The following is a 15,034-nucleotide window of genomic DNA, read 5'->3' as shown; positions in this document are numbered from 1 at the left end:
AAAAAAAAAAAAAAAAAAATTGATTATTTTAGCAATTTTTGCCCCAAATGCCTTATAAAAATGTTAGTATAGAAATTATATATATTTGTTTTTTCTACCAGCAAGAACTTTTTCAGACTAAACCATTCATGCAAATCAGCTCCAGCATGTCACTGTGATCAGGGTTGTTGACACTTCCACTGAGACCTTTGTTAATGAACCCTCTCCACGTCCTCCTCTCCTGCTTCTGCTCCACTGTAATTGTCTCCATGATTACATGCTTTTACCTCCAAAAAAAAAAAAAAAAACCCTAAATTATTGCTAAGTGAGTAAGTTGGAGGCTCTATTGAATCCAGACACAACAAACTCTTGTTTTGAAAAGGAGTAAGGTCACCAAAGGGAGATTAGAGCAGATGGTCAGATTGGCCAAGTTTCTGCAGACTGACCTGAGACTTCTAATAGGATTAGATTCATTGTGATGACAGAGTATTAGATCATTTTGATCCAAATGGGCTGATAATCTCTGTGCAAAACCTCTACTTGAATTTAAAAAAAAATGTTTAATTTATTTCCATCCAGAACCTTTTTATGATTTGTTTTTTTTATGTCCTTGTGGACTCTAACTGACTCTCATATTGCAGTTGCTGTTCTTGATTGGGCCAAATTGCTCGCCACAGACCGACTGGTGCCATCGTGTTACGGCGAGACATTTGTTCAGCCCAGAAAACATGCAGTGATAGACCATCCGCTTGTGTGTTTGTGTGTGTGCGTAAGGCAAGCAGCCATCGTCGCAGGGCAAACACAACATGTGCCAAAATGAAAGGTGGTTGCAGATAGGCTCTAAAGAATCGCTCCTGTGTGTCCAGCCAGCTGCCTTGGAATATTACGGCTGTGGTGGGAGGTTTCCCATTCATCATCTTTTCATTCAAAACAGCTGTCGGCCTGCGGACACAAGGGGGGAATCCCTCATAAATGACTATAAAGGCTGTACACTTCCAGCCACGCTCAATAGCACGGTTTGTCATGGGTTTAATCAATGAGCACACTGTCAGTTCTTATCCAGGATGTAAACTACATACCGGTTTCGTCACTGGTGCCTCATTGTTTAGATGAAACAATGAAGACTGACGGCTTAAGTAAGAATTGAAGTCAGTGCACCAACTTTTAGATTGGTGGATGAAAGCTCATTTAAAAAGTCAAAATTGGGCTTCTAATTGTGGCATCATGGTAACGTTCTTACAGACAAGCTAAAGGTGTGAAAGTAGAGGACAAATCTAGTGATCATCTATCTGAGAAACCATCAAAGACCTTTATAAGTCCAACTCTATATTGTCCTACTAATTGACATGCTACAATAAACAAAAATATCTTAAACATAAAATAAGGACCAGAGTGCGTGGAGATTCAATAACCTTAAAAGTCTGTATCCACTCTATATCAACCATAAAAGAATAAACTCTTCATTTTACTTCTTAAGTACATTTTTTTTGTCCTGCGACAGACTGGCGGCCTTTTCAGGGTGTGCCCTACCTTTACCAAACAGTAGCCGGGTTAGGCTCCCGCAGCCTCATGCCCCTTTTAGGGCTAAAATGGGTTTAGAAAATGAATGAGTGGATGGATGGAAGTAGAATTTTTGGCACCACTTGTTTCTGAATGATAAACCAAAATGTTATTAATGTTGACAATTTGCCTTCAACAGGGTAAAATTAGTGAGCTGTACAGAATAGCAAATGTTTATGACCAGTTTCTGTTGCAGTATTTTTGTCTGCAACATATTTAACTTCAATTTTTCATGTTAATAAAAATTTATGGTATTGTTACCATTGATTTCATGCACTATAAGCAAGGATGTTTGACCCATAATCTTGAGGTGCGTTTACAGGTCTCGTTCATTAGTACGCTTTGTTTTGACAAATGTACAAGTCCTGCAGGTGTCTGGTACAGATCAAACATGTTCTCCTGAAATTGAGGTTGGACAAAAGCAAAACAAAGGGCGTAAATAAAGTCAAATGTAGTGTTGGGAGGACTTTAAAGGCATTTAAAAACAAGAAAGTAGCGAGGATAGCTGGTTTCCTTCTTTTCCTGACTCGGTCAGGCAGTCCTGCCCCCAAACTACCACTGTCTGAAACTTTTTTTGGTCCGTTTGATTCTTAAAGCTGTACTAAAGTTGAAAGGGTGTTGAAGTTGTGTAGATTTTGGATAAAACACCCACTAGCACAGGTTAGACTGTGATCGGATGTACAATTTATGGCGCTTTCACTTTAGGGTACAATCGCAAACTTGTTCAAAATACGGGAGAAATCCTAGAAGTTTTTCTTTGACTCCATCTCCCATGCTGCTCCTCCTAGAGTGAACCAAAGACTTTAGCAGATTCAAAAGGCTTAGAAGCAACCCTCTTTTCCCAAACAAACAACACTTTGCTTTGGACTGATGGATCGTCCAGATGTATTCATTTCATAAACCTCACCAAGGATTGTTTCCGAGCAAATTGAGACCCTTTTTTTCCCAAGTGAACCAAAGTTGGCTTGGTCATCCTCATCAGAATTTTGGTGACCTTTCAGAAACTATCAAAGAAAGGTCTGTCCTGTCCTCTTGTCCAGACCAAACAGAATGATAGACTTTGACCTCCTGCATGTTTTTCAATGGTATAATTCCGAAAATAAGAAATCTTCCCCCTGTCCTCATTGCCGTTTCCTTGTCCACACAGGCAAATCTGCGAGCCATTGATGTGAAGCTGATGCAGCAGCTGATGTCAATCAATGAGGGCATCGAGTCCATCCGTTGGGTCATAGAAGACAAAGGGAGCATGGCGAGCCAGGATGGCAGCCTTACGGGTAGCATGTACAGCCTCTCGGACAGCCAGGATGGAACGTCTCTGCGAAGCAGCTTCAACAGCCTGAACGATGGCAACGGCGACGGACTGGACGGCCTGTCCGTGGGCAGTTACCTGGACACGCTCGCCGACCTACCGGACAACCCCTCACCCACGGGGCTGGACTGCTTCGTGGATAAAACTGTAGTTGATGGCGATGCCTTTGCCAAATCGCCTCTAAAAGCCAGAATGGAATCAGATGAATACTACTGCTTTGGTTGAAGGGCCAATGAAGTGTTACAGACTACTGAAAGTGTGGAAAGACATCACTTTTTTTACACTATCGCCAGTTTACCTTTTTTTCCCACATGCTTGATTTTTCGTTGATACGACCTGTTGCCACAAAGCCTTTTTATACCATAATTTGAACAAGAGACCAAAAGCGACGTCCAAATGTCTTAATGTGCAGCTTCGTAGATAAAAACGATGCTGTGTTTTATAGAATTCCTAATACTATTTATTCTTGGGGTGGTCCAATCCCGTCTTTTTTAATGTTTCTTGCCTAAAAAATGTATGAAGAAATATTGAACGAAAACATAGCCGCCTCAATTTAGGTAAACAGCTGAATGTTTTGGGCTAGCTTGAAGGGAATAAAAATGTCGATTAGAATTTAGAAATGCTGACTAATTCAGGTGCTGAAGTATGATTGTCACGATAAGTGCACTTTGCTTCCATGCCAAAATCTTAGCGTCACCTACTGTAGCAGTTAAAACTCACAAAAAGTCCTTCCCCGGAAGGCACAGCAGACTCAGACACATTTGATGCTTGTTTTGAGGATCCAATGCTTGACTGAAAACCAAAGAAATTTGATTGTCTTAAAGATACTGTAAGGCTGAAGCAACACTGTGTTTTGTTGTTTTTTTATCGCTTGGGAGATTTTTAGATAGCAGGGAAATGTGAAACATCTTTTTTTGTTTGTTTGTTTGTGGTCATGTTTACTTGCTCCACAATGCTGGTCTTTAAAATGTTATGGCTTTAAACCTTCTGTAATGTACTTGCGTGTTTCTTGAAACTACTTTTTGACAGAAAAACTATGTTTGCATTGACTGATTTGTTAACTGCGTGCCGTTGAACTGAAATAATATATTGAAAATGTTGTACTCATTCACCTTGTGTTACACTTTATTTAAAAAAGTAAGGTTGTTTGCATTCTTTTTGGGCCAAAAGTTTTAACTTCATTTTAAACCGTTAGTTAGATTGGGGCCATATTTAAGATTTCATATTCAAAATTGAGGAACAATATTGTAAAAAGTATGTTTAACTAGTTAACAACCAAATGACAAAACTTGCACTTCCTGTTTGAAGCTGATTCAAAAGAAAAGTAGCTGGAGCCTGATCAGTTCACATTACAACCACCAGGTGGTGTATCACACACTTGGACCATTAATAAAATTATTGGCTATAAGCTCCTATTTTTTTTATTATTTGGATTTAAACAAAATGGTCTTTTGTGCGTCAAATCTCTAGAATTGACTACTGGGTGTCTTCATTTATAGGCAAGTGGACTGATAATCTCTCACAGCACCCATTAGATTCTGAAGTGGAGTAAATGGTGGTGCAGCTATGTTGACATTCACTCCAACAAATTTTGTTGTACTGTAAATGGACAGTTTGTCCAGACAAAATACGAGTTTTTTGGGTCCCTGTAACAGGGAAAAAAGTAAAGCTCCTAAATTGGGAACTGATAACCTTTTAACACTGGAGACTCCATCATTTGGTAATTCTGGGTCAGTTGAAGAGTTATGATAGTCATAAGAATGTCAACACTGGAATTAAAGCTTCAGTGTTGAACAGTGTGCCGCTATAAATGTAGATTTTAATGTAAAGTTAGGACTTTTTAACACAGAAACTTCTTTCTGAAACCAGTCCCTATTGGTGATTAAAGGATCTTCTTCTTTCTGGGTAGGTTTGAAATTTGTGGTTCCACCAACAGTCCCAACTGGTAGCTCTTTTATTTTTAATTCCAAGGCTCTGACATCATACACCATCTAAATCACTACAAATTAACCAATATAAATCAATGGAATATATCCCACATCTTCTGTTCGTTAGCATGGTGTCAAACGCTTACAGGAAAAGGGCAGTCTTTGGCATCACATTAGCCTTGTTTATGATGGAAACAAAACAACGTCCTCATATGGGCCTCGATTCATGAAGAGGAACAAAAAACAAGTCATCCAAAACAAAGAAATATAATTCCACCTGCAATGGTAACCATATGTCCTATTGTTGTTCGCAGTGGAACTCACTTGTTCCTCTTTCATGAGATAATTGAAGGTCCAGACTGAGTACACACGGAGGGGAAGTCATTATAGGAAAGATGAGAACTACCCGGCATCTTTGACTTGCAAATGAGCCCTGGTACCTGAATAGATGGTTGTAATATGAAGAAAGGCTGTCTTTAGATATGTCTTGAATTATTAATTGTATCCACACAAGTCTTCTTGTATGAGGGTGTCCTTTTTTAAGTCTCTGATATCATTAGAGACAACATTTCCTCATAATATATTAAATGATTTAAAATAATGAGATCAGGCGGAAGGGTTGGGGGTTCCATTTGGCCCAGACTGATATAATCGCTTTATCCAGACACGTTAAGCGCACTTCCAACTTTGTCTCAGTCCATAAGCAAAGCAGCTTTATTTGGTTTTATGCTCTCCTTCCTTATCTCTGCCTCCCAGAGGCTTTGGCGGGCTTAAGCCCTACTGTCAAGCCTCAAAACGCCACAAAGAGCCGGAGACTTTGCAAACCCTTTCTGTCAACACGTTAAATATATAATAATAATAAAAAAAATGAAAGTAATCTCACAAAAGTTTTGTGAACTTGCCCCGTATTTCATGTCCGAACAAATGTGAGTGACAAACAAAGCTTGGAGGGGAAACGCCGACTTTGCAGCTCCAATCCTCTGAGTAATTGGACAGAAAAAACAGGTTCTGTGAGTTTTTGGTGTAATGGGTTTGAGTCAATATTCCTCAGGGCTGCATGGTACAGCACACATGAACAGCAGCTGCTTTAAGGGTTTGTGGGAGAAAATCCTGATGAAGATTTGGAGGTGGAGAAAGGAGCTGTCTACCAACCAGCAATTCCCAACTTGGACATTTTTTAGCAGTTTTTCTTGATTCCAAGCAAAGTTTTTGTAACAGACACATTTTCCAGGAATTTAAAAAAAGGAGAGGAGCTATTAAAGTCAAGATGGGCCAGGTTTGTCCTCCCATCCTGCCGGCAATTACTGCTCTGAAGGTGAACCGCATCAAGGCTCTGCGGTGAGCAAACAAGCACTAATCAGCTGCCTTCCCTCTGATTTCAGCAGAGTGCTGCAAAACATTGATTTATTCATTCCCATGGCTCGTCCCCCCGGTCGCTTCAGCTGAGCGCCGATAATTACAGCGCGCCGCAGTTCGGATGGCGGTTTCCAGCAGGGACGCATTAGCAAATTGGATGCTAGGGTCGGCACGGTGCCAGACGATGAAGGAGGGGGGCGTGGAAGCGATCCTGTGTTATTTAGGAACTGTCACCATGCTCAAAATGAGGATATGGGTTACTGGAGTAAAGAGGGGGGATCAAACAAGCCAGAGACAAAGAGGACTTCTCAGACGCCGACCCGTCTTTATTCTGGTCTAATTAGCTTCTCTCTGCAGGAATGTTGTTTATTTCTGGTAAATATATTTAAACTTTTATTGAACCGATTTTAAAAGAGGCGAATTCAATGACTTCAATGAACGATTGGGATACTGTCAACTGTTTTATCTTCTGATGGGTTCTCGTCTGGATTAGACCAGTATAAACCATCAAATAACATGACTACAATGTTTTGCTTAATAAAAACAACCTAAACGTTAGTCTTAGTATTGGGTTTCGTCAAATAGCATCCACTCCTGACACCAATTCCCCTAAATCTCTTTGTGTCAAACTTTGGGTTTGGAGGAAGCGGCGCTGGCCAACCGCCAAGCTGTGAACCTGAGAGCCGCTTCCACGAAGCCTTGATGTTCATGGGAAACCCGCGAAGAGACACTTGAAACTCTTTCCATCAATACGACTTTTACAGACCTATAGCTTTATGGTCTGTAAAATCCAGCAGGTGAGATTTTGGGGAAGACAGACCAGCTTTAAGAAACTTTGAAACACAAAAAAGCCAATGACTTTCCAGGCTGGGTATACTATATTCGCAGTAGATGAAATCTGCAAAGTAGGGTTATAGATGCTTTAAGGCAGTAAACTCCTTACTACACACTGTACACACTTTTCTCAGACAGAAGTAAACATTTTCATACTTTTTGTACAAGCTCACCAAACACTCCACGATCTTGACATTTCATGTGGGCCACCCTACACGTTTTGCCATCAGTATCTAGTCATAGTTGTGACTATGACTTTAACATCTCTCATTAAAGGGTCAAATCGCTACCAGAGCAATTATACTATAATGGTAATGCTTCCTTTTACAGTACAGGGTATTTAAGTGATATTTACATGGTACTTCTTTGTACCTACTTGCTATTTATTTATGTGGTACTATTTGGCTCATGCTTGTGTGGTACCTACTGGGTATTTCAATCGTACACACTGGGTTTTTACACAGTACCTACTGGGTATTTGCATATTGTGTTAAAGTGTCTTTTGTACCATAAATACCAACTAACACTCATCTGACCACACCCAGCCTTCATTACTCCAAGTATAATGTAGTAGAGTGGAAATAGGTCTGACTTTCTTTTACAGTCCAATTGCACCTTATTTAAGGGGTAAATACCAAGTAATATTCATGTGAACATACTATTACTACAAGTACCATGTAGTAAAGTGGCTTACTTTCTATTACAATCCAGTTTCAATGTACTTAAAAGGTAGTCTCTGCATTACTACTATCTCCTTTTAAATGGTAAGCACCATAAAACACCCTATAACTAAACATTTAAAATTCACATACAATAAATAGTACTTTCTGTGTACGTACTCTGCTCTTATTAATAGTAAGTATGATAAAAAAACACAATAAAGTACCACATAACTACTTTGTAATTACCCATCTTCTTACACATACTAAGTACCAAGAAATATTGCTAAGTAAGTACGAATTTTTCACAGTACTTCAAAGGTAGTTTCTGTTTACCTACTGTCTGGGTACACGTGGTAAATACCATGAAACATTAAATAAATGAAGAAGTAAATTCATTGTACTTTATTTGTACTTACCTTCTTCTTATACGTGGTAAGTACTACATCAAACACTCTACTGTACAGTGTAAAAACTCAGTGTGTACAGCATAATTAGGTACAAGTAGGTACCACACAAGTATGAACCAAATAGTACCACATAAATACACCACAAGTACAGAGTAGGTACAAAGAAGTACAATGTAAGTACCAAATAGGTACTAAAAACTACCATGTAAATATCCTGTAAAGACTTTACTGTAAAATAAAGCATTACTATTAATTTTACTTACCCACAAATTATTTGAATTGTATTCCACTACCATACTCCTCTATAGGAACTGATTTTCAAGCATTTTCAGAACAAATCGTCCTCTTCTGCAATAGTAAAGAGCAGATTCCCAAAAGTGATGGTGATAAAATATTCTCTTTGAGAAGGCATTTTTTCTCTGTGACCTTGATGGAATCCGGTAGATAAACTCTTATTATCTGTGCCCCAAACAAAGGACAGGCCAATTAACCATTGGAATGGTATCATTGAGATAATCAGTGGGTCAAAGATAGACATTAAAAACTGATTACTCATTCTTTACATTTTCAGCTGCTGTTTGACACCCCGCCTGTGTTTGATGCATCTATGGAAAAGGGCGCCTTTCACGACCGCACTCCGAGCTGGCGAGCCTGCCAGCTGAGATTAAACAGCAGGCTTTTATCAGTCATGAACCTTCAGCAGATACAAAGAAGAGAACAAAACAACCTTCTATCCTGCTTGATCCCCTCCCCTCCCTCTGCTTTTTTACTCATCTTTTTCTCTCCATCCAGGCAGGAGGCTTTTCCATGTTTTCATGACTATATTTGGAATCAAGGAGACTTGTGCAAGGCAGTGACCCTGGCAGAGATTCTGAACTTTTGCACTGCTGCCTAACAGCCAAGTTTTACCTAATGAAGGAAGCAAATGCAAGAAAACTTTCTTATCATATCTGGAAGAACTACCATCTACGGTAATTTCTTAAGTGATGTAACCTTTTGGTGCCCAGTGTGGACGGGAAGTTCTCCACCAGTCAAGAGTTGAAACATATTTCTCCTGGAGACAGCATGGTCCATTAAAAGAGCAAACCTCAGACTGAATTGGCAAACACAAGTTTTCCCAAAGAGATTCCAAGATAATAAATGGCACCAATTTAGATCTGATGATGCAGGAAGCTGTTAGAAATGTTTGACCCTTGAAGGTCAATTTGTAATAGTTGTTTGCAGTTAACTGACCAGAATAGAGGAAATAAACAATTAGTTATATCCTTCCATCTTGAAAAATTGGCAACACATCTAAGCGGCAATTTCCAATTAAAAATTGACAAAAATACACATTTTTAAGTGAGTTTTTGGGCTCTATTTACAAAACACAAAGCAAACAAACATGGGTTGAAAGATAAACCAATCTGGAGCTTGGATTTAGAAGAGAAATGAAAAACGGCGATTGACACCAAGTCTTACTTATATCGGAATAGAGAGAAAAATATTGGTGCGAAATTTGCACTACTTAAACATGTCCTTCCAAGCCTCTTTTATTCCTAAGAGTGCAACTTAAAAATGTTTTTCTTCTTCTTTATTGTGCTTTTTTGTGCTACTAAAACTTATACTCCGGTGTGATGTATACTCCAGAAAATATGGTAGACTCATTTACCATTCTGCATTAAATTGATTTAATTCAATTATGTGTCATTTCAGGAAAAGTGTTCTTATTTCAATTCTTATTTTTTTGTTGTTGTTGTTGAGTTTTTGTCCATCCAGTCGTCTTTTTCTACATTTTCAACAGGATCACAATTTATTTGGCACACACCAGTTTTCCCAGCTATTCTGTCTCCACTTCCTCATTAACTGTCATTCTTTATCTAATATGAAGTGATTGCCTTGGGAAAGAATACAAAAAAGTTTCCCACTAGTCTTTTACAATAAAGCGCTCCACCATTAGTCACTGCAAATTTGATATAATATGTCAGACTGTGCAAAAGAGAATCTTGACTTTCATTTAGTTCTTTGTTTTTTCAAGGCTGGCATGTATCATGTAAAGAAATTATACAAAAAGCCCGACCTAAGAGAGAGAGAGCTCAAAAACGTCCTGGTACTAGTGAGATAAAAGTAAACTATTAAGAAATTGTGACAAGAAATGACGTTAGCTGTGTGCTAACAGGTTAACAATGATCAAGCTAAACACCAATACCTAATGTCTCCTAATATTTGTCAAGTTATCGGCTAAATGCAACCAGGATGTATTATTAGCTCATTTTGTCAATTTTGCTTAAGCTAATGTCCACCCCATTTTCAATGGTTCAAAAACTCACATCGATGAGGAAACAAAAGTACCAGCTTGTCTCAACTCGTCTCAAAGAGTCAGAACCCCAAACAAACGCACCCTGTGGGGATAGCCACCTGTCTGGGCTGACTCCTGAGATGCATTATTTGGCCTAACATGCAGGCTGGTCTGGAAGGGAGGCTCAAGTCTGTTATTGTGAGGCTGTTACTGATAGGACTCAGGAGGCGTCTGCTCTGAGGGGCGAGGATTACAGGAGGCTGTACGGTAGCATAGGTCACCAGCTGTAGTCCATCAGTTGTTTGTGAGTTTCTGAAAATACAAGTTTGGTGGATTTATGCTTTTTTTTCCTTAAAGTTCATGCAAAATTGTTCATGAGTCATAAAATACACAGTAATCACAGGAGCCAACGGACGATCCATGGCCTCAGAGCACGACCATCATTTGAATCTTGCGCTCACACCATTATACCTTGTCTCTTCATGTAGAATTACGGCCGGATGAGCAAACCCCCTCAAGTTGTCTTTGTGTGCTCCAGTTGAGGATGTAATTCTTTTTTAGAGAGGGTAATAAAGACGAATGGACCCGTAGAGCGCCGCGGGTTCAAACTGCTGGAAGAGCAACGGAGATTTCCTGGCCTTTAACACTACTCCACAATTTGGCTGTAAATTATTCTGCTAATGGGATTTCAGGATCACTTCCTCATCTGATTGCTTGAAATGGAACACTCGGAGAAAGTGCCCACACCGAGAATGGGAGTGAATTGAATCAAAGCTAATAAACCAAAGCCTAGTTATTTGAAATTTGAACGGCTTTTGTTTTCATTCCTTTCAGTATCATCCATTTTTTAAAATTGATTTAACTCTTTAACTTTAGACATTTAGATTTAGTATTGATCTTTTTTTTGACTGCAACCATTTATGAATATAGCATAATCACAGTGGATTCTGTCGCAGAGAAAAGTAGCTTTGCAATTAGGCTAAACTGCTTTTCTTGACGTCCGAATCAGCTTATTCACGTTGGCATAAACAGGGAAAAAGAGTTATGGTATGTCAAAAGGCAAAAAAAACAAAAAAAAAATTCTGCCTCAATTGATTACATATTTTTTTAAATCTAGCTTGTGGTATTTTCTGCACTTAAGGGCACATTAAGTGAGACAAAAGAGTCAGAAATGTGTCAGTCAGATTTTATTATATGCATTCACAGTAACTTTAGAAATCGTTTATATCCTGCTACACGTGTGCCGCATTAGAAGCGTCATATTTACAATACCAGTAACTTAATGTGACTATGCTAACTCTCAAGCTAGTTAGAAAAACATAAAAAAAACAGTCCCAACACCGCTACGCATTAGCCGTATCAGAAGCGTTAGCGTATTTACAACTGTAACTCCCTATCTTGCTTGTAACATATCAAAAACAGACTGTTAATGCGTAAATGAGAGTTAAAGTGACTATGTTAACTCTTAAGCTAGTTAGTAAAACGTGAAAAAAATTGTCCGACACAGCTACACATTAGCTGGGTCAGAAGCGTTAGCGCATTTACAACAATTGTAACTCCCTGAGTCATCTGTAACATGTAAAAAAACAGATACCGCTAAAACGTACCTTAATGTGACTATTCTAACTCCCAAGCTAGTTCGTAAAAAAACACTGTTCCACTACGCATTTGCCGCAACAGAAGCGTTAGCGTATTTACAACTGCAACTCCCAACCTTGTTTACAACACATAAAGAGACATAGGGATCTTGTTGAAACAGATGTCATGGTTACTAACCACAATCCTGTTAGTAAAACGTTAAAAAAAACACAATCTGACAAACTACATGTTAGCCATGTTAGAAGCATAATCATGCTAGCACATTCAAAATACAGGTAATTACCAACCTTTTTTGCAATATATTAAATACACTGAGTGATCCTGCTGAAACAAAGGTTACATTACCAACTACAAACAATGTTAACAACAGGTTAAAAAAAAAAAAAAAAGCAACCTGACATGTCCTGTTCGGCTCGCAACCTTAGGTGTGTTTTGGATTTTGGTCACTTGACGCTCCTGCTCTAAAACAAACATTACTGTGACAACATTAACTCTTGTTAGTAACAACTAAAAAACATTCAGACGCTGGTTAGCCGCGTTAGCAGCGTAAGCCTTGTTAGCGTATCAACAATACATGTAACTCCAAACCTCGCTTGCAACAATGAAAAAAAAAAAAAAAAAAATTCACTGATACTGCCAAAGCAAAGGTTACTGTGACAACGCTAACTCCCAAACTTGTTAGCAACATGTAAAACAAAAAAAGTTTGACTCAGCCAAACGTTAGCCATGTTGGTGCATTTCCAATAACAGTAACTAAACTTTTTGACAGAGCACCACGTACTTCCTAAAAGCGATTCATCATCAGGATTATAAGACAGACTGACATTTATTGCCAAAAATGAATGTGTGGTCCTGCAACAGAACCCCACCTTTGCCCAACAGTAGCTGGGATAGGCCCCAGCAACCCTGTGACCCCAAAAGGGATTATAAATGGGTTCTGAAAATGGATGGGATTGGCAGAAAGCAAGAGGACTTGACAAGTGACATGACAATAAAAGATCTGCGGCTCCAGTTTATCCAAAAATGGTTGCACAGTCCAAAGGAAAACCTTAAGGAATTGCACTGAAACGTACTAAATACAAGCTCTACTGAGAAATTCACAATGACAATCACATGACATGGCCTGGAGACAATCTGAGAGCAATTAATATCCCAGTGTTGTTTGGCTTTTTTTTTGTCTTTTTATTGGGTTGGAAGATGGGAGTGAGGAAGAATCTCTGGACTCTGGCAACATTGCAGGGATTCCACTGCAGCCCACTTCTGAAAACAGCAGGATGATAAATGTGCAGCTGCAAGGCTTTGGACTTCCTCCATTGTTGCACAGATGCTGCTTGCATTCCTCCTTTACAAGAGAGCTTCATGGTGCCGCATGGATTTCTGTATCAATACTCTACTGGTTTGCCCTCAAGTTCTGCTGTACTTTGAAAATGACGTATTTAATCCGCCCCAGACGGACGCCAACTTTGGTATTAAACATCATTCCTGTGTTTTTTTCTGCAGCTGCAGAACACAACATCATGAAATTGGATTTTTTGACAGGAGCCTTCAAGAGAAAACTTGTCTCTTTTTAAGTCGGAGGCTCTGACACGGCTGCCTGGAGAAACGAACGCGCTGATCGCGAATTGATTGATTGTTCCTTAATTTAGGCTGTAGAAACAAAGTAATGCAAGTGAAATGTAAGCAGACGAGTCATGTGAACATGCCCCCCGGCTATGGCAAGCTTTAGCCAGGCCCTGTAGCCACGTCTGTCAGAAAGTGTCAGTGAACGCAGCCAGAAAACCCACACCTACCGACTCTTTTCTTGAAGAAATCCATCGAGTGAAGCAGCAGTTCCAGCAAAAATAGGAAATGTAAAAAAAAAAAAAATAAAAAAAAAATGGAAATTGGGTCCATAAACTGATATATGTCAGCTTCCGACAAGTGTGTCAGAAAGGTTTTTTTCTTGAAAATTGTATCGACCTGACAAATCCATCTTTTAACTGTCTTAAAAAAGTCGCTAAAGGACAAAAATGCGTTCAGTTGAAGGATGGAGGAGCTGTTGGCTGATAGACAAGGCAGAGAAACGCCTGGGGCACTCGGTTAGAAAAGGGCCCCACAATGTCTCACAAACTTGACGTAATTACAGCTATGACCATGCAGAGACTCATTCAACAGGAAGGGTGGTCTCATGTAAACTAAATGATGAATGTCAGAATATCATTTCTGCCTGAATCACAACTTATATTTTTTTTTAATGAGCAGTAATTTCTGCACTTTACAGCCACTGGATTATAAAGGCTCATAAAGCGAGACAAAAAAGATGACTTCAGACTTCATTTACTGCATTCATTGTAACTATATATTTTGTGACATGCTACACATTAGCCACATTAGAACCATTAGCATAAGTAAAAAACACTGTTTAGCACTGCTGCACGCTAGCCACATTAGCATGTTCACAATAGCACCCAGCTTTGTCTGTAAAACATGCAAAAAAAATACTGTCTGACACGCTACATATTAGCCATGTTAGCATATTCACATTAACACTCAAATTAATCATGGTAGCATATCCTTAATAAAATTCAACTTAGTTAGTAAAACATACAAAAAACAGCATTGCTACACGTTAGCCGTGTTAGCGTATTTATAATAAAACCCAATCTTGTTAGTAACAGGTAAAAAAAAAACAGTCTGGTACCCTTGCACGCTAGCCACATTAGCGTGTTCATAATAGCACCCAACTTTGTCTGTAAAACATGCAAAAAAAACTGTCTGACACACTACATGTTAGCCAAGTTAGCATATTTATAATAACATTTAACTTTGTCGGTAAAACATACAAAAAACACAACCTGACACCGCCAAAGGTTATCTGTGTTAGCGTATTAATAATAACACCCAGCCTTTTTAGTAAAACATACAAAAAAACAGTCCGACGCCGCTACACATTAGCCGTGTTAGCGTGCTAACATTAACACTCAACTGAGTTAGTAAGACATACAATAAAACTACATTTTAGCCATGTTAGCACTTTGTTTGCAACTTATTAAAAAATTAGAACGACATTTTGACATCTAAAATCTCTTCAGTAAAAAGAACCAGAATTAATTGATATTTAACGCTCCAGATTTGAAGGCACA

The 15,034-nt window shown here is 38.9% G+C and overlaps 1 protein-coding gene across 1 annotated transcript in view; it reads left to right on the top strand.

Moving 5' to 3' along the window:
• Positions 1 to 3,959, top strand: part of LOC112156331 (leucine rich adaptor protein 1-like) — a 4,462-nt gene extending 503 nt beyond the window's left edge. Inside the window, exon 2 of the mRNA XM_024288573.2 lies at positions 2,687 to 3,959. Within this exon, the coding sequence (XP_024144341.1) occupies positions 2,687 to 3,073 (387 nt within the window). The 3' untranslated portion in view covers positions 3,074 to 3,959. The remainder of the gene's footprint in view (positions 1 to 2,686) is intronic.
• The last annotated feature ends 11,075 nt before the right edge of the window (positions 3,960 to 15,034 follow it).

The sequence above is a fragment of the Oryzias melastigma genome, linkage group LG18 (genome assembly GCF_002922805.2).
Source record: "Oryzias melastigma strain HK-1 linkage group LG18, ASM292280v2, whole genome shotgun sequence".
In the NCBI taxonomy this organism is placed as follows: Eukaryota; Metazoa; Chordata; class Actinopteri; order Beloniformes; family Adrianichthyidae; genus Oryzias; species Oryzias melastigma.
This window is presented reverse-complemented; position numbering and strand designations above follow the sequence as displayed.